Raw genomic sequence first — 20,399 nt, 5'->3', positions numbered from 1 at the left:
TTATTTGAATGAATATATTATGTACAAAAGGACTCTTTGGCAGACTCTTTCACACATTTAAAATATTTGGTCAATTTGGAATGAACAGAGATTACATTGCTTGAGTTAAAAGTTTTGTGGAGTACATAGTCATTAAAAAACACTTTCTCCTGAAATTGGGACTAGAGAGAAATGGACTCATACTAAAATTGGGCTTCGCACATAAATACTTTATTATTAATTTCTATCAAACTCATAAAACATGCATTTGCCCAAATTAGTGAATACTGTGTACTTGGGATCACTGAACTAAGAAAACACACTTCTGTGAGTTTTTTAAAGATAATAGTATAGTGTTTTCTCATGTGACCTTATCCTAATATGAAGTTCTGATTTCTTTGACCAATCTCTACGAAGCCGAAAACCAGGCAACCACAAAAGAGCAGAAACTCCCACCACATTTAATAACAATTCTTTCTCTCAACAGTTACTAAACAGATAGGGCTGATTTCCCAGACTAAGCTTAGTCCTGGACTAAAAATCACTTAAATGGAGAATATGCATTGTACTACTACAAACCATTCCAGAAAGTTCTAGCGTCTGGTGAGTCATCATTTGAATTTGAATCATATACCAACCACTATGGTCTCACAGGTAAAGCAAATATACATATAAATACGGAAATAAATAGCCTGCACTCGTCTGTACACAGTTTGAGATATAGAGTAGTGTGGACTAAGAAAAATTACTTTTCCATTTATAGTGGCAGCTACAGCTCCTCACCACGAGAGGCTTGTTTTGATTCACTGGGTCTCAGAGAAGTTATCCATTTGCATTTGAAGGCTTGAGTGACAGAATAAAGAAACAGCTTACACGTATTACCAGGGCAGACAGCCTTTGGTTGTCTACAAGCATTCTTTGGTTCAGACTAAATACTGACATGGAAGCCTTGAATGGTGAAAATTGTGAAAATCTGAAGAGGAACACAACAATGGGAAAGTAGATGTAGTTCCGTGTCCAAAGCCTCTCCCCTACAGTGTTGGGTGTTACCCTCACTAAGACAGCTCGACAGCTTAAAAATGACACAGGGACAGAATGACAGTCTAACGCTGCAGGGACAGACGATAGTGTGAGAAGAGCCTAAGAGGGCTTTACTGCAAAGTGGTGAACCCATTCCTGAAAACCAACCTCCAATAACTACTGTACCATTAGTAAAATCAGACAGATGTAAACCAAAGACTCAGCTAGCTTGGTCTTACATAGATTCAGCTAGCCACTTTAGACTGCCGAGATGTACCCTCAAGCTTCGGTCTTGCCTACAGACATTCAGTGACACTGTCCTTTAATGGGACACATTGGGAAGGTGCAAGGTCTAGAGAGGGTAGATTGAAACAGAGAGCAAGAAACATATGGTTCATTTTACAAACAAGATGCTTATTTTCCAGATATTTTAAGGGCTGGCGAACTAAACTTTAAACAAACCCTGACAAACATAGAAAAAAGTTGGTGTCAGTTCTGTGTCAAAATCACCCAACAGATTTAGTGTGCGCATTTAAGCTGTTTGCCATCAGGTACAGTAGTAAAATGAAACATGGAATAATACATTGAAAAACAAGGTTCTCTGTTAAATTGGTGGTATACCTCTCTGCTCCACTCACACATTGCAATGGCCTATTTAGCTAAGGCCAATAGCAAGGAGCCCATAGCCCACTGTATTGCAAGCCCTGGGCCATGTTCATTAAGGCATGACAAGGAAAACGTTTGAAAATGTGTGGCAAACGAAAAGGAGTGTTTCATATTGGAGAAACACAGGTAGTTCCTCTCTGTTTCAGTCCGTTTAATTCCATTTGGTGCCTAACTAACATGACCATTTTAGTAGGCAGGTTACTTAGCAGCAAGGCAGAGTGGAAGGGAGGAGCCTCTCTTAGGGATGAACTGAAACGTCAGGTTGAATCTGCTGCAGACTGGATGGCTGCTGGGTCTTTGGTGTGGTGGTCTGGGCGGTTATTGGTTCTCCTTTGGTGTGGAGAGCATGGCCGGGCCTGGTCCGTTCTGGTCTGGTGGTATTGGCATGGGAAGAGAGAGACATGGATGGGAGATGAGGATGAGGTGGAGAGCCCAGTTCCCTATGCCACAAACCCCAGACAGTAATAGTACTGATGTTAGCCGTAGGACTAGCTGTAAGGCTATCAAGGTTTTAAGGCTTCAAGGTGTTGAGGTTTGTTGCCATGCAAAGCCTAAAGGCCCAGCTGTGGTCAAGGGGGACTGCTGATGTCTTCTGGTCCATTATTACAGTCCTAATGCTCTTCTATTATAGCACTCATTATACTGTCCTCCATTTTATTAGTCTGAACATTCTCCTCCATCACAACAACAGTCCTACACTGTCCATTTAATATTGAGTCCATCGTCATAACGGGGTCCCAGTTTTTTATAGAAGGCCAGAATTGAGGAGAAAACATTTCACGGTGAAGTCTACACCAGTTGTATTGGGTGCATGTGACAAATAAAAATGTATTTAATTTGAAACGGTGCTCAGGGCTGCCAGGGCTTCCTGTCTTTGCCACTCTGTTCAGCAATGTGTTTGTAGCGACACTTGTCCCCAAAATGGCAGCCGGTGGTCCTCCAGAAGTAACACTCGTCTCCGTTCACTGGGCCACAACGTCTGGGACTGGAGAAGGGGCAAGAAGGTTAGAAGGTTACGAAAATTAGATTTTGGGATGAAATTAAACAAAATGTTAGTGGGCCACGTAGCTCATCGTCAACGGATTTCCTCTTGCTTTATTTTAAAGGGATACTTCATGATTTTGGCAATGAAGCCCTTTATCTACTTCCCCAGAGTCAGATGAGGGCTTTTCATATGGATTTTTTAACAAGATGGTGCTGCTGAGTACGGCTGTTTGGGAGGCCCGAGATTGTGTTTTTGAACACCTGTAATCTAGGGCAAAAAAATATCATAACAAATGTTTTTTTTAACATAGTGGTGCAGACAGTCAGCAAGGTGGCACTGCACCTACATTCTTTGGGTTGAACCCTGAGATTAACTTGTGGAATACATTTTTATGTCTCTGTGTGCAGTTGCTAACTAGCATTAGCACAATGACTGGAAGTCTATTGTAACTGCTAGCATACTAGTAGATACCATTGACATCCAGTCATTGCACTAAGGCTGGTTAGCATTGGCTCGTGAAACTACCTCCAACTTTTTTCATACTGGTTCCAGACATAAAAAGGGTATCAATGAATTCATCTGACTCTGGAGAAGGGATAACTATTCCACCTTTTGCAGTTTTAGGTTAAGTGCCTGTGGGAGGGGGGTTCACCTTTCACAGATCTCAGCTTTAAAAGGGTGTTTTCTTACCCAGCAGCTGCCTGTTGCAATGCAAGGGGGCTGGTCTTGAGGGGGATGGGCAGAACCCTCTGGCTGCGGTGGTCTGGGTAGCGAACCACCAACCTTGTGTTCTCTATACTGTAGCCCTGTGGGGGAACACACATACTAGTACATTAAGGTCAATAGAATAGACAAAGTTAAAACATACAGACATACAAAATAAAAAACTGAAAAAGCCACAGCATCTTTTGAAGGCCACTCACGTTGAGTTTCTCCATGGCCCGCGATGCCATGTTGGCGTTCTTGAAGTTGACGAAGGCACAGAACCGCTCGTGGAGAACTCGTATGCTGTCTATCTCCCCGTAAGTTTTAAAGAGGTCCAACAGGTGTTTCTCAGTCAGCTCAGCGGTCACGTTCCCCACCCAGAGAGACACACACGGGGACCTGAAGGAGGAAGAGACATCACTTATGTCCACAGACATCAAGTTACACATACTTGTCCACACCAAATAAGGAAATCAAAAATGTATGTTTTCTATTTGGGGCCATGACCCCTGACCCTTATTGGGTCAACGAGATTGGCTAATATCCACCTACCCTGGCAAGCCCAATGAGAAATCCTGGCTCACCACTGAGGAAAAAGATTAGACAACTGAATTAGATCACACAAAAAAAATGTATGTATGACCTACATTTCAGCAATAGCTCATAAATGTGTTCCTTTCCTTCCCATGTCATTTAAATTAGACTAATTCCTGACATTGCTGCCCTCTAGGCTTAAGAAGAGAAAGTGCATGTTTTTCCATACCACTGGCACAGCCTGCACAGTGGTGTTTGTCCTCACCCCTAGAAGCCTCAGGTGAGGTCAGCACAGCCTGTAGAGTGGTGAATCGCTCCAGCAGAGAGACACTCTGCCCCTCCTCAAAACCCAGATCCTAGAGACAGAGACGAGTGTGAGACAGAGCGAGAGGGAGCGCTTCCACCTAAAAGGAAGCGATTCCCAAACCTTCCATGACAAAGCCATCACCTAAAGAGAGATGAACCTGGAGAAGAGTCCCCTTAGCAAGCTGGTCCTGGGGCTCTGTTCACAGACACAAACAGACACCCCAGGACAGCAACACAATTAGACAACCAAATCATGAGAAAACAAAAATAATTCTTTCCAATGTGTCAAGTAATTAACAAAAAACTGAGCAAACTAGAATGCTATTTGGCCTTAAACAGAGAGTACACAGTGGCAGAATACCTGACCACTGTGACTGACCCAAACTTAAGGAAAGCTTTGAATATGTAGACTCAGTGAGCATAGCCTTGCTATTGAGAAAGACCACCATAGCCTGTCTTCTCTTGAGTGAATTTTGATAAACTCCCATATCTACTGGGTGAAATACCACAGTGTGTCACGTTCGTCGTATTGAGGAGACCAAGGCGCAGCGTGATATGAATATATTCTTCTTTTAATAACGGAAGAACACTGAACAAACAAAGTAACAAAAACAAACGTGAAGCTAAATAGACCAGGTGCTGACATGCAACTCCACATAGACAACTACCCAGAAAACCTAAATGGAAAATGGCAACCTAAATAGGATCCCCAATGAGAGACAACGATAAACAGCTGTCTCTGATTGGGAACCAATTCAGGCCACCATAAACCTACATTACCTAGACATACAAAATCCCCATAGATAAGCAAAAACCCTAGACAAGACAAAAACACACATACCCACCCTCGTCACACCCTGACCTGACCAAAATAATACAGAAAATATAGAAAACTAAGGTCAGGGCGTGACACAGTGTGCCATCACAGCAGCAAGATGTGTGACCTGTTGCCAGGAGAAAAGGGCAACCAGTGAAGAACAAACACCATTGTAAGTCAATCACCACCTTCCGGAGACACCTGAAACCCCACCTCTTCAAGGAACACCTGAAACCCCCCCCCCCCCCCCCCCCCCTGTTCCAAAAGTGGCTGTTCCACTGGATGTCATAAGGTGAATGCACCAATTTGTAAGTCGCTCTGGATAAGAGCGTCTGCTAAATGACTTAAATGTAAATGTAAATACAACCCATATTTATGTATTTTCCCATTTGTATTTTAACCATTTGCACATCGTAACAACACTGTACAGTTATGGCCAAAAGTTGAGAATGACACAAATATTCATTTCCACAAAGTTTGCTTCTTTAGTGCCTTTAGATATTTTTGTCAGATGTTACTATGGAATACTGAAGTATAGCTACAAGCATTTCATAAGTGTCAAAGGCTTTTATTGACAATTACATGAAGTTGATACAAAGAGTCAATATTTGCAGTGTTGACCCTTCTTTTTCAAGACCTCTGCAATCCGCCCTGGCATGCTGTCAATTAACTTCTGGGCCACATCCTGACTAATGGCAGCCCATTCTTGCATAATCAATGCATGCAGTTTGTCAGAATTTGTGGGTTTTTGTTTGTCCACCTGCCTCTTGAGGATTGACCACAAGTTCTCAATGGGATTAAGGTCTGGGGAGTTTCCTGGCCATGGACCCAAAATATCGATGTTTTGTTACCCGAGGCACTTAGTTATCACTTTTGCCTTATGGCAAGGTGCTCCATCATGCTGGAAAAGGCATTGTTCGTCACCAAACTGTTCCTGGATGGTTGGGAGAAGTTGCTTTCGGAGGATGTGTCGGTACCATTCTTTATTCATGGCTGTGTTAAGGCAAAATTGTGAGTCAGCCCACTCCCTTAGCTGAGAAGCAACTCCACAGATGAATGGTCTCAGGATGCTTTACTGTTGGCATGACACAGGACTGATGGCAGCGCTCACCTTGTCTTCTCCGGACAAGCTTTTTTCCGGATGCCCCAAACAATCGGAAAGGGGATTAAAGAGAAAATGACTTTACCCCCGTCCTCAGTAGTCCAATCCCTGTACCTTTTGCAGAATATCAGTCTGTCCCTGATGTTTTTCCTGGAGAGAAGTGGCTTCTTTGCTGCCCTTCTTGACACTAGGCCATCCTCCAAAAGTCTTCGCCTCACTGTGCGTGCAGATGCACTCACACCTGCCTGCTGCCATTCCTGAGCAAGTTCTGTAAAGGTGGTGCTGAATCAACTTTAGGAGATGGTGCTGGCGCTTTCTGGACTTTCTTGGGCTCCCTGAAGCCTTCTTCACAACAATTGAACCGCTCTCCTTGAAGTTCTTGATGATCCGATAAATGGTTGATTTAGGTGCAATCTTACTGGCAGCAATATCCTTGCCTGTGAAGCCCTTTTTGTGCAAAGCAATGATGACTGAACGTGTTTCCTTGCAGGTAACCATGGTTGACAGAGGAAGAACAATGATTCCAAGCACCACTCTCCTTTTGAAGTTTCCAGTCTGTTATTCGAACTCAATCAGCATGACAGAGTGATCTCCAGCCTTGTCCTCGTCAACACTCACACCTGTGTTAACGAGAGAATCACTGACATGATGTCAGCTGGTCCTTTTGTGGCAAGGCTGAAATGCAGTGGAAATGTTTTTTGGGGATTCAGTTCATTTGCATGGCAAAGAGGGACTTTGCAATTAATTGCAATTCATCTGATCACTCTTCATAACATTCTGGAGTATATGCAAATTGCCATCATACAAACTGAGGCAACATAATTTGTGAAAATTAATATTTGTGTCATTCTCAAATTTTGGCCACGACTGTATATATACACATAATATGACATTTGTAATGTCTTTATTCTTTTGGAACTTCTGTGAGTGTAATGTTTACTTTTGCAGCCCACGAGAGTGGGCGAGAGAGTGCGACAGAGCGGGCGCAACAGAGTGGGCGGGAGAGAGAGCGAGACAGAGCGGGCGAGAGAGTGCGACAGAGCGGGCGAGAGAGAAAGCGCGACAGAAAGGGCGACAGAGCGCGACATGTTCCCTGTATCTAATATTAGGTTTTTGGTTGAATATCTGATAACATTCAGTATCAAAAATATTCAAAAATAGAGAAAGGGGGCAAATACTTTTTCACGGCACTGTACATGGAACAGCTGTGTGAGTAGCAGTGTGAAAAAGCACTAAACCTAAACTTCAGTCTTCCCGTCCTCCGCTGCTTTTCATAAAAGAAAGGAGACTAGGAAACAGTTTAGGAGATCTGTAACTATAGCTATACATTGCCATTTCCCATACGTATCATGAGCACGTTGGTAGCACATAGCCACGTGTGTGTGTATTCAAAGATGTGTGTGTTCACCATAAGCTGTAAGACTTTGCAGTTGAAGAGATCGTTGACAGCCTCCTCACAGTCTTTATCCAGCTTCAGCACCTGTTCCATGGCTTTCTCCGCCTCACTGTACCGCTACACACACACACACTTAGGAGGTCAAGACTCCTCAAGCATGCATAAACAAATTTGCTCCTTTGCACCCCATTATTTCTGTCTCTACTTTGCACTTTCTTCCAATGCAAACCAACCATTCCAGTGTTTTTTTAGTTTTTATTTTACTTGCTCTGTTGTACTCACTTCGCCTCCATGGCCTTTTTATATTTTATTTATTTATACATATATCTGTTTGCCTTCACCTCCCTTATCTCACCTCACTTGCTCACATTGTATATAGATTTATTTTTTTTCACTGTATTATTGACTATATGTTTGTTTTTACTCCATGTGTAACTATGTGTTGTTGTATGTGTCGAACTGCTTTGCTTTATCTTGGCCAGGTCGCAATTGTAAATGAGAACGTGTTCTCAATTTGCCTACCTGGTTAAATAAAGGTTAAATAAAAAAAATAAAAATAAAAAAATATATATTATATAATTGGTAAATAATCACTATACGGAGAATTTGCATCCTATAGAATACAAAAGAACAGGAGAGGACAGTTATGCAGTCTGTGGTCCACCTTCATCCCAATGAGTGCACTGCCCTTGCGGAAGTGTCCTTTAGGCCAATCAGGTGCCAGCTGGATGGACCTCTCAGCATCAGACAGGGCCTGGGGGTACTGCTCCAAACAGCTATAACAGTACGACCGGTTCCCAAAGAACCTGGACGGACAGACAGATAAACACACACGGAGACACACACACATACATACAGAGACACACACACACATACAGAGACACACACACACACACATACAGAGACACACACACGGAGACACACACAGAGACACACACGGAGACACAGAAGGTAAACTGTGGTTTATTGTCTATGTCGTACTGTACCAATGTATTGATGTCGGCTAGACACAGTCAGCCTCCAGTATCTATGCTGCAATAGTTTGTGTCGGGGTGCTAGGGTCAGTCTGTTATATCTGGTGTAATTCTCCTGTCTTATCCGGTGTCCTGTGTGAATTTAAGTATTCTCCCTCTAATTCTCGCTCTCTCCCGCTCCCGGAGGACCTGAGCCCTAGGACCATGCCTCAGAACTACCTGGCCTGATGACTCCTTGCTGTCCCCAGTCCACCTGGTCGTGCTGTTTTCTAATATTTCTCTCTACAGCACCTACGGTCTCGAACTCTCAATGCTCGGCTATGAAAAGCCAAATGACCTGTTACACCCTAGACAACCACAGTGACTATTATTATTTGACCCTGCTGGTCATCTATGAATGATTGAACATATTGGTCATGGACTGTTATAATCTCCACCCGGCACAGCCAGAAGAGGACTGGCCACGCCTCGGAGCCTGGTTCCTCTCTTTCTTCCTAGGTTGTGGCCTTTCTTGGGAGTTTTTCCTAGCCACCGTGCTTCTACATCTGCATTGCTTGCTGTTTGGGGATTTAGGCTGGGTTTCTGTATAGCACTTTGTGACATCTGCTGATGTAAAATGGGCTTTATAAATACATTTGATTGATTGATATTAGGACAGTGACACATTTGTTGTTGTTTTGGCTTTGAAATTATACAATGAGTATGAGGTTAAATTGTAGACTGTCAGCATTCATTTGAGGGTATTTTCATCCATATTGGGTGAACCGTTCAGAAATTACAGGACTGTTTGTACATTTTAAGGGAACAAAGGTATTGGGACAAATTCACTTATGTGTACTAAAGAAATAAAAAGTGAAGTAGTTGGTTCCATATTCCTAGAACACAGTGACTACATCAAGCGTGTGACTCCGCAAACTTGTTGGATGCATTTGCTGTTTGTTTTGGTTGTGTTTCAGATTATTTTGTGCCCAATAGAAATGAATGGTAATTAATTAATGTAGTGTCATCTTGGAGGCACTTTTATTGTAAATAAGAATAGAATGTTTCTAAACAATTCTACATTCATGTGGATGCTACCATTATTACGGATAATCCTTAATGAATCGTGAATAAGTGAGTGAGAAAGTTAGAGGCATAAATATAATACCCCCCCAAAAATGCTAACCTCCCCTGTAACAACAAAAAAGGTGTCACTGTCCAAATACTTTTGGAGCTCACTGTAACGTCAGAGGTCAGGCTGTAGTAAGTGATATAATGCAGACATATAACGATGTGATATTACCTGTAATCCTTTGGGTCGTATCTGATGGCTTCTGTAAACATAACGACGGCCTGAGAATACTGGCCCTCCTGCACCAGCTTGATCCCTTTTTCTACAGGGCACATACACAGCCAGAGGCTCAAATGTACAAACAACATCTGAGCATGTTTGCACAGCAAGGTGTGTGTGTGTGCACACGTATGTGTGTGAGGGTGTGTACAGAGAGTAGTGTGTGTAATTGATCACTGCCTAACGCTGCCACACCTGGATGGATAAACGCACACACTCACCTGTCAACGAGGCGCTTCTCTTAGTCACAGCATCTGTTCCATTCACCTGAAGAAGCCAGAACATGTTCCCGAAAAAGTAAGGCAAACACATTAATTTGTTGGCATATTAGCTCCCTAGAGTTTGTCCTACCTAGGAAGATGTTTACTGTCACTGTAACCTGCAGCCTTAGGCCTGGGTGGCTGTTATAACATGCTAATAAGCACTTTGTGGAAAAGTCTTAGATAAAAAGTACGTAGGCCTCGGATACATCAGTAAAATGTGACTGACTTTCTAGGAAATTATCTATATACATATATATAAATAAAACTGTTGGTAACCTCTGACCCAGTGACATGACTGACCGTGCTCTAGCTTGTGCACTGAGGCAGTGTATGTGAATCTATGTATATGTATGTGTGAGACTATGCAAGGTCAAACACATAAACGTTCCAATAACTGTTTACCATGCCATCCAGATGCAGAGTTCACCTCACCTTAGGGAGGACATTGAACCTGCCACGACCTACAGATATCAACACGATGGGAGACCAGATAAAAGCCTTTTGCTTATTCATGACAAGATTGTTGGAGTTGGATGAATAATATTTTTATATAAACATACAGTAACAGTCAAAAGTTTACACCTACTCATTCCAGGGGTTTTCTTAATTTGACTATTTTCTGCATTGTAGAATAATATTGAAGACATCAAAACTATGAAATAACACATAGTAAGATGGTGCCGAAGAGGATGGCTGACGTTTTAATGTTCCTAACCAATTGTGCTATTTTGTTATTTTTCTAGCTTATTTTTGAAACTTATTTTGTACATAATGTTGCTGGTACCATCTCTTATGACCGAAAATAACTTCTAGACATCAGAACAGCGATTACTCACCACGAACTGGAAGAAGCGTTTTCCTTCAATGAGTCAGACGAGAAAGATATACTGCTCTCCCGGGAACAGGCCCAGATCCCTGCCATTTGCGTGAAGAAAAGACGGAGGAAAAGAGGAAGCAGATCACGCTGCCTTCTGAGAATCTATAGGCGAGCGAGTAAACTCCCACTGCCAACCGTCCTACTTGCTGACATGATTATCCTACCAACAGGACATTAAGAACTGTAATATCTTATGTTTCACTGAGTCGTTGCTGAACGACGACACGGATAATATAGAGCTGGAGGGATTTTCAATGCACCGGCAGAACAGAGAAGCTACGTCTGGTAAGACGAGGGTTGGGGGTGTGAGTCTTTTTGTCAATAACAGCTGGTGCGCGATGTCTAGTATTAAAGAAGTCTCGAGGTATTGCTCGCCTGAGGTAGAGTACCTTATGATAAGCTGTAGACCACACTATCTACCAAGAGAGTTCTCATCGAAACTATTTGTAGCCGTCTATTTACCACCACAGACCGATGCTGGCACTAAGACCACGCTCAACCAACTCTAAGGCCATAATCAAACAAGAAAATGCTCACCTAGAAGCGGCACTCCTAGTGGCCAGGGACTTTAATGCAAGCAAACAAATCAGTTTCACCAAATTTTTACCAGCATGTCACACGTGCAACCAGAGGGGGGGGGAATTATTTTAAAAAACTACAAACCACCTTTACTCCACACACAGAGATGCATACAAAGCTCTCCCCCGCCCTCCATTTGGCAAATCTGACCATAATTGTATCTTCTTGATTCCTGCTTACAAGCAAAAACTAAAGCAGGAAGTACCAGTGAGTCGCTCAACACGGAAGTAGTCAGATGACGCGGATGCCCACGCTACAGGACTGTTTTGCTAGCGCAGACTGGATGAATCCCGGGAAAACATTCCAATGGCTTTATCAATAAGTGCATCGACGGCATCATCCACACAGTGACCGTACCTACATATCCCAACCAGAAGCCAGGCAACATCCGCATTGAGCTAAAGGCTAGAGCTGCCACTTTCAAGGAGCGGGACACTAATCCGGACACTTATAAGAAATCCGCTTTGCCCTCAGATGAACCATCAAACAAGCAATACAGGATTAAGATTGAATCCTACTACACAGTCTCTGACCCCCTTCCAATGTGGCAGGGCTTTGAAAACTATTACAGACTACAAAAGGTACACCCAGACGCGACCTGCCTAGTGACGCAAGCCTATCAGACGAGCTAAATGCCTTTTATGCTTGCCTCAAGGTAAGCAACACTGAAGCATGCACAAGAGTACCAGCTGTTCTGGATGACTGTGATAATGCTCTCGGTAGCCGATGTGAGCAAGACTTTTAAACAGGTCAACATTCACAAAGCCATAGGGCCAGATGAATTACCAGGACATGTACTCAAAGCACGCGCAAACTAACTGGCAAGTGTTTTCATTGACATTTTCAACCTCTCCTTGTCTGAGTCTGTAATACCTACATGTTTCAAGCAGACCACCATAGTCCCTGTGCCCAAGGAAGCGAAGGTAACCTGCCTAAATGATTACCGCCCCATAGCACTGGACAGTAATCAAAAGTGCTTTAAAAGGCTGGTCATGGCTCACATCAATAGCACCCTCCCATATACCCACTTCAATTCGCATACCGCCCCAACAGAGCCACAGATAATGCAATCGCACTACACACTGCTGAAAACACCTTCCTCTGTAACTGGATCCTGGACTTCCTGACCGGCTGCCCCCAGCTGGTTAGGGTAGGCAACAACACGTCTGGCACGCTGATCCTCAACACTGGGGCCCCTCAGGGGTGTGTACTTAGTCCCCTCCTGTACTCCCTGTTCACCCACGACCACATGGCCAATCACGACTCCAACACCATCAATAAGTTTGCTGACGAGACAACAGTGGTGGGCCTGATCACCGACAACGATGAGACAGACTATAGGGAGGTGGTCAGAGAACTGACAATATGGTGGCAGGACAAGAACATCTACATCAGTGTGAGCAAAACAAAAGAGCTGATCGTGGACTACAGGACGAACAGGCCCCCATTAACATCAGCGGCCTGTAGTGGAGTTTCAGGTTCCTTGGTGTCCACATCACCAATGAGCTATTATGGTCCAAACACACCAAGACAATCGTGAAGAGGGCACGACAAAACCTTTTCCCCTCAGGAGACTAAAAAGACTTGGCATGGGTCTCCAGATCCTCAAAAAGTTATACAGCTGCACCATTGAGCGCATCCTGACCGGTTGCATCACCGCCTGGTATGGCAACTGCTCAACATCTGCCGGTAAGGCACTACAGAGGGTGGTGCGTACGGCCCAGTACATCATTGAGGCCAACATTCCTGCCATTCAGGATCTCTATACCAGGTGGTGTCAGAGGAAAGCTCATGAAATTGTCAGAGACTCCAGTCACCCAAGTTATAGACTGTTTTCTCTGCTACCGCACAGCAAGCGGTACCGGAGCGCCAAGTCTAGGACCAAAATGCTCCTTAACAGCTTCTACCCCCAAGCCATAAGACTGCTGAACAATGAATCAAATAGCCTCCGGACTATTACATTGACGACCCCCCCTCCATTTGTTTTGTACACTGCTGCTATTAGCTGTTTATTATCAATGCATAGTCACTTCACCCCTACCTACATGTACAAACCATCAAGCGCTATGTTGAAACTGGCTCTCATGAGGACCGCCACAGGAAAGGAAGACCCAGAGTTACCTCTGCTGCAGAGGATAAGTTCATTAGAGTTGAACTGCACCTCAGATTGCAGTCCAAATAAATGCTACAGAGTTCAAGTAACACACACATCTCAACATCAACTGTTCAGAGGAGACTGCGTGAAATCAGGCCTTCATGTTCAAATTGCGGCAAAGAAACCACTACTAAAGGCCACCAATAAGAAGAGACTTGCTTGGGCTAAGAAACACGAGCAATGGACAGTAGACCAGTGGAAATGTGTTCTTTGGTCTGATGAGTCCAAATTTGAGATTTTTGGTTCCAACCGCCGTGTCTTTGTGAGACGTAGACAGGAAAATGTTTTGCAGCAGTTTTGCAACAGGACAATGACACAACACACCTCCAGGCTGTATAAGGGCTATTTGACCAAGGAGGAGAGTGATGAAGTGCTGCATCAGATGTCCTGGTCTCCACAAATCACCCGACCTCAACCCAAATGAGATGGTTTGGGATGAGTTGGACCGCAGAGGGAAGCAAAAGCTGCCAACAAGTGCTAAGCATATGTGAAAACTCCTTCAGACTGTTGGAAAAGCATTCCAGATAAAGCTTGTGGAGAGAATGCCAAGTGTGCAAAGCTGTCATCAAGGCAAAGGTGGCTACTTTGAAGAATCTCAAATATTAAATACTTTTTTGGTTACTTCATGATTCCATATGTGTTATTTTATAGTTTTGATGTCTTCACTATTATTCTACAATGTAGAGAATAGTAAAAATAAATTAAAACCCTTGAATGAGTAGGTGTGTCCAAACTTTTGAGTGGTAGTGTACGTCTCAGCTACCATTACACAATAACTGTGTTTCTTGGACATACCAGTCGTTTACAATTCAACTGAGAGTGGCGGAAGTGAAATGTTACAATTGACCCCGTATGCGGGGTTAAACGTAACAGGCTACACGGCAGTGTTAATTTTGTCAACAATAACTATGACAAAAAATATTAGTCAACAAACTGTTTTTCCCTGATGAAAACTAATGACAAAAACTAAATTGTTGCGTTTATATTTTTGTTCAGAATATTTTCATAAACTATACCAATCAAAAGACCTCATCTTACTGAAAAATGATACATCATTAGACACATGGGGAATGTTCCACAGGACAATCCAAAAAAGAGAGCTGGTAATTTAGAATGATAGTAAAAGGTATGATAGTCATTTTTTTCTCTTCAATAATCACATCTATTAGTTCCTATTTTAACTCTAGACTAAGGCGTCCAAATTACCCCTGGTCTCCCCTATTACAGTAGACAGTTAACACTCCTACTACTGACAGCAACCTATTGCCAACACACAGTAAATAGATACTGTACCTAGTTATCCTTAGACCCCGACCCCACACTCCTACCACAGTAAATAGATACTGTACCTAGCTATCCTTAGACCCCGACCCCGCACTCCTACCACAGTAAATAGATACTGTACCTAGCTATCCTTAGACCCCGACCCCACACTCCTACCACAGTAAATAGATACTGTACCTAGCTATCCTTAGACCCCGACCCCAAACTCCTACCACAGTAAATAGATATTGTACCTAGCTATCCTTAGAACCCACACTCCTACCACAGTAAATAGATACTGTACCTAGCTATCCTTAGACCCCGACCCCACACTCCTACCACAGTAAATACATACTGTACCTAGCTATCCTTAGACCCCAAACTCCTACCACAGTAAATAGATACTGTACCTAGCTATCCTTAGAACCCACACTCCTACCACAGTAAATAGATACTGTACCTAGCTATCCTTAGACCCCGACCCCACACTCCTACCACAGTAGATAGATACTGTACCTAGCTATCCTTAGACCCCGACCCCACACTCCTACCACAGTAAATAGATACTGTACCTAGCTATCCTTAGACCCCGACCCCACACTCCTACCACAGTAAATAGATACTGTACCTAGCTATCCTTAGACCCCGACCCCACACTCCTACCACAGTAAATAGATACTGTACCTAGCTATCCTTAGACCCCACACTCCTACCACAGTAGATAGATACTGTACCTAGCTATCCTTAGACCCCACACTCCTACCACAGTAGATAGATACTGTACCTAGCTATCCTCAGACCCCACACTCCTACCACAGTAGATAAATACTGTACCTAGCTATCCTTAGACCCCGACCCCACACTCCTACCACAGTAAATAGATATTGTACCTAGCTATCCTTAGACCCCGACCCCACACTCCTACCACAGTAAATATATACTGTACCTAGCTATCCTTAGACCCCACACTCCTACCACAGTAGATAGATACTGTACCTAGCTATCCTTAGACCCCGACCCCACACTCCTACCACAGTAAATACATACTGTACCTAGCTATCCTTAGACCCCACACTCCTACCACAGTAGATAGATACTGTACCTAGCTATCCTTAGACCCCGACCCCACACTCCTACCACAGTAACTAGATACTGTACCTAACTATCATTAGACCCCGACCCCACACTCCTACCACAGTAAATAGATACTGTACCTAGCTATCCTTAGACCCCGACCCCACACTCCTACCACAGTAAATAGATACTGTACCTAGCTATCCTTAGACCCCACACTCCTACCACAGTAAATAGATACTGTACCTAGTTATCCTTAGACCCCACACTCCTACCACAGTAGATAGATACTGTACCTAGCTATCCTTAGACCCCACACTCCTACCACAGTAAATACATACTGTACCTAGCCATCCTTAGACCCCACACTCCTACCACAGTAAATAGATACTGTACCTAGCCATCCTTAGACCCCGACCCCACACTCCTACCACAGTAGATAGATACTGTACCTAGCTATCCTTAGACCCCGACCCCACACTCCTACCACAGTAAATAGATACTGTACCTAGCTATCCTTAGACCCCGACCCCACACTCCTACCACAGTGAATAGATACTGTACCTAGCTATCCTTAGACCCCGACCCCACACTCCTACCACAGTGAATAGATACTGTACCTAGCTATCCTTAGACCCCACACTCCTACCACAGTAGATAGATACTGTACCTAGCTATCCTTAGACCCCACACTCCTACCACAGTAAATAGATACTGTACCTAGCTATCCTTAGACCCCGACCCCACACTCCTACCACAGTAAATAGATACTGTACCTAGCTATCCTTAGACCCCACACTCCTACCACAGTAGATAGATACTGTACCTAGCTATCCTTAGACCCCACACTCCTACCACAGTAGATAGATACTGTACCTAGCTATCCTTAGACCCCACACTCCTACCACAGTAGATATATACTGTACCTAGCTATCCTTAGACCCCACACTCCTACCACAGTAGATATATACTGTACCTAGCTATCCTTAGACCCCACACTCCTACCACAGTAAATAGATACTGTACCTAGCTATCCTTAGACCCCACACTCCTACCACAGTAAATAGATACTGTACCTAGCTATCCTTAGACCCCGACCCCACACTCCTACCACAGTAAATAGATACTGTACCTAGCTATCCTTAGACCCCGACCCCAAACTCCTACCACAGTAGATATATACTGTACCTAGCTATCCTTAGCCCTGACACTAGCACCAGAGCAGACAGTTAGCCATCAAGACTCTTAGTGCAGACAGCAAGTAATCACCAACACTGCTATAACAACCCCAACAACACTTCTACAACGCAGTGACTTCTAGATGGCAAGATAGCCTAAGTCTCACAGCAGACAGCTAGCTAGCTATCATCAACACTCCTACCACAGAAACATCTTTAACCCCAACAACACTCCTACCAGTGCAACTTCTAAGTAGCTAACTAGCTAGTTATCGTTGGCACAACTCTTAGAGACAGACATCAACAAAACACCCACCACAGCAACCAGCTAGCTAGATATCCTGTCTAGCACCACTCTTACCATAGCAACTAGCCAGCAAGGTAGATATCCCAAAGCTCACGATCCACTTACCTCTCTGGTTCTGCCCTCATTCTCCTTGGACTTGCGACCAGGTTTGGTCCAGCCTTTTGGCCTGATGTGGCTAGCAGCGTTGGCAAAGAACGCACAGCTCACATCCCACTCCGGTTCCTACAGTAGAGAGACAAAAATAAAGAAATCATATGTGTGAGAGAGAGAGTGGTTTACTAAAGTTACCCATCAGTGTGTATTAAGACTCCTCACGTAGAGACGGCTCCCCTAAACTAGCCTGGGTAGCTTCCCAGACTGTTTCTTGACTCAACAACACTACATAATTGGCCTGGTTCCATCTCAGTTTGTGCAGTCTTTACAATTCCTATAGTCATTGTCACAGAAAGCACAAGTAGACCTGGGACCAGACTCTTACACCATTGCCAAGATGAAGGAGTCAATCTATCCCTACCTCTTCAGAGTGTCGTGCAGCGGTCTTCTGGGGTCCTTTAGTCCCCGAGGGGGCTGGGGATGGGGAGGGAGGCTCCTTGGAGCAAGGAATGGCTGCTCTATCCTCTTTTTCTTCTTCTTGCTCCTCCTCCTCAAGCTCAGAATCGCTCTCCTCTGCTTCCTCCTCCTCAGATTCACCACCATCATCATCCTCATCTTCAGCGTCCTGGTAAACACACACAGTTAGAGAGAGCATATCATAACCTAGCTGGAATGCCAACTGTCCATTCCTTTTTATAACAACCATTCCTTTCCATACATTTTTGATTACTGCAAATTAGGGTGCTAATCGTCATATGATTCAGATTAATTTAGAAGACATGTAATATTGGATTGGAGTTTACCTGCTCGGTGCTCTCAGGCATCTTTACCTGTTCCAGCTTCTTGCGCTCCCGTTGACGCTGAGAGAAACATAGAAACAGCATCACGCATCAGGAATACAGATGACTATGTTGTTCACTATGGACAGAGCAGGTCTCATGTATTTTAACTAAACACTATGGCTCAGGAGGAGTAGGTGTGTGTGTGTGTGTGTGTGTGTGTGTGTGTGTGTGTGTGTGTGTGTGTGTGTGTGTGTGTGTGTGTGTGTGTGTGTGTGTGTGTGTGTGTGTGTGTGTGTGTGTGTGTGTGTGTGTGTGTGTGTGTGTGTGTGTTGCTCACCTTCCTCTTGGCTCTGCGTCGCTCCACTCTGCGTTTGGCCTTCTCCTCCTCACTCAGACTGTCCTCTCCACTGATGTCCTGTTCCTTAAAGATATTATCTGGTACTACTGTATACTTTCTAGCCAAAGGTTCTGAAAGTAGTGCTCACGAACCGTAAGTGGTCCTTGAAAATTGCATACTACGTCACATTTGTGAAGATATGTGCACCACATCATTACTCTCCCTCTACTGTGTGTGTGCAACACTTGTTGGCTGTCACTCAAATGTTGAGGGACTGAAGCTCATTGGCTAGAAGTCAAATTGCTAGGAGGCTGGTACCCGTGGGGGAAAATGTTGGGGAAAATGGTGCAGCACAGCTCCCAGAAAAACCGTCGCTTTCAAACTAGGGATTTTGTGGCTAATTGAGGTAAGACAGTAAATCCGCTCATAGATTATGCATGTATGAACTACACATTAGCACATCCAGCCCAAAGCGTGAGGTTTAAAAAAATACTCAGTCATCGCCTAAGTTCCAGAGCATGCCTTTTAACTTTAAGACCACAATGCTCCGAACTCTCAAACATACATTGTCCTTCAGTGTAACATGTCCTTACCTCTGACTGATAGTGTCACATCATTTTCAGGAAAATCATTGGAGATTCCTGCAAAAAATATGATTTGAAGATGATTACCTTACCTGAGACAGTGTGACGTCATCGGTGGGGTCAGGGGTCGCTGCGCCACACTCCATCTCCTCCTGGCCCTGGGCACTGGGGGCTTCTGTGCAAAAAACAAAAACATGCGAGTGTACAAAACATTAGGAAAAACTTCCTAATATTGAGTTGAACCCCCATTTGCCCTCAGAGCAGCCTCAATTAATCAGGGCATGGACTACAAAGTGTTGAAAGCATTCCACAGGGATGCTAGCCCATGTTGACTCCAATGCTTCCTTTCCTCAGTTGTTTCAAGTTAGCTGGATATCCTTTGGGTGGTAGACCATTCTTGATACACACGGGAAACTGTTCAGCGTGAAAAACTCTGCAGCGTTGCAGTTCTTGACACACTCAAACCTGTGCGCCTGGCACCTACTACCATAACCCGCTCAAATGCACATAAATATTTTGTCTTGCCCATTCACCCTCTAAATGGCACACATAGACAATCCATGTCTCAATTGTCTAAAGGCTTAATAAACCTTCTTTAACCTGTCTCCTCCCCTTCATCTACACTGATTGAAGTGGATTTAACAAGTGACATCAATAAAGGATCATAGCTTTCACCTGGATTCAGGTGGTCAGTCTGTCATGGAAAGAGAAGGTGTTCCTAATGTGCACATCAGGGTTCTATTCATACGTTACATGCTCAAAGAGGTAAGCCAATCAATGTCTAACATAGAGAATTGGTTGAAACATAGCTAACATTAACAGAACTGTGCGGTCAGATACAGGCTTGAACCAGGTCACGGCTTCGCTGCCATCAGATTCAAGTCAGTCTGTCACGCACATAAGTCTGAACAGTTCCTTCTGCGAAAGGAGAACTGAGAATATATATCTTTTTTTTTATATTGTTTATGGTCAAAGCCTTAAAACAGGGGTGTCAAACTCATTCCATGGAGTAGTGTCCATAGTGTCTGCTGGTTTTTGGTTTTTATCCTGTCAATTAAGACCGAGACAATTAGATGAGGGAAGTTCCTTACTA

General features: G+C 43.8%; 1 protein-coding gene across 4 annotated transcripts in view; it reads right to left on the bottom strand.

The window, feature by feature from the left end:
• The window catches only part of LOC129836030 (stress-induced-phosphoprotein 1-like), a 39,728-nt gene continuing 19,329 nt past the window's right edge, over nucleotides 1-20,399 (bottom strand). For 2 of the 4 annotated variants that reach the window (XM_055901772.1, XM_055901774.1), the window contains 14 exons: nucleotides 19,399-19,481; nucleotides 18,723-18,806; nucleotides 18,407-18,463; nucleotides 18,025-18,228; nucleotides 17,616-17,732; nucleotides 10,036-10,081; nucleotides 9,767-9,857; nucleotides 8,175-8,316; nucleotides 7,523-7,627; nucleotides 4,119-4,245; nucleotides 3,908-3,941; nucleotides 3,574-3,754; nucleotides 3,341-3,456; nucleotides 1-2,650 (listed from right to left, as the gene is read on the bottom strand). In XM_055901772.1, the coding sequence (XP_055757747.1) occupies nucleotides 2,515-2,650; nucleotides 3,341-3,456; nucleotides 3,574-3,754; nucleotides 3,908-3,941; nucleotides 4,119-4,245; nucleotides 7,523-7,627; nucleotides 8,175-8,316; nucleotides 9,767-9,857; nucleotides 10,036-10,081; nucleotides 17,616-17,732; nucleotides 18,025-18,228; nucleotides 18,407-18,463; nucleotides 18,723-18,806; nucleotides 19,399-19,481 (1,523 nt within the window). In that variant the 3' untranslated portion in view covers nucleotides 1-2,514. The remainder of the gene's footprint in view (nucleotides 2,651-3,340; nucleotides 3,457-3,573; nucleotides 3,755-3,907; nucleotides 3,942-4,118; nucleotides 4,246-7,522; nucleotides 7,628-8,174; nucleotides 8,317-9,766; nucleotides 9,858-10,035; nucleotides 10,082-17,615; nucleotides 17,733-18,024; nucleotides 18,229-18,406; nucleotides 18,464-18,722; nucleotides 18,807-19,398; nucleotides 19,482-20,399) is intronic. The other 2 variants (XM_055901775.1, XM_055901776.1) reach the window with 2 other exon arrangements.

The sequence above is a fragment of the Salvelinus fontinalis genome, chromosome 37 (assembly GCF_029448725.1).
Source record: "Salvelinus fontinalis isolate EN_2023a chromosome 37, ASM2944872v1, whole genome shotgun sequence".
NCBI lineage: Eukaryota > Metazoa > Chordata > Actinopteri > Salmoniformes > Salmonidae > Salvelinus > Salvelinus fontinalis.
This window is presented reverse-complemented; position numbering and strand designations above follow the sequence as displayed.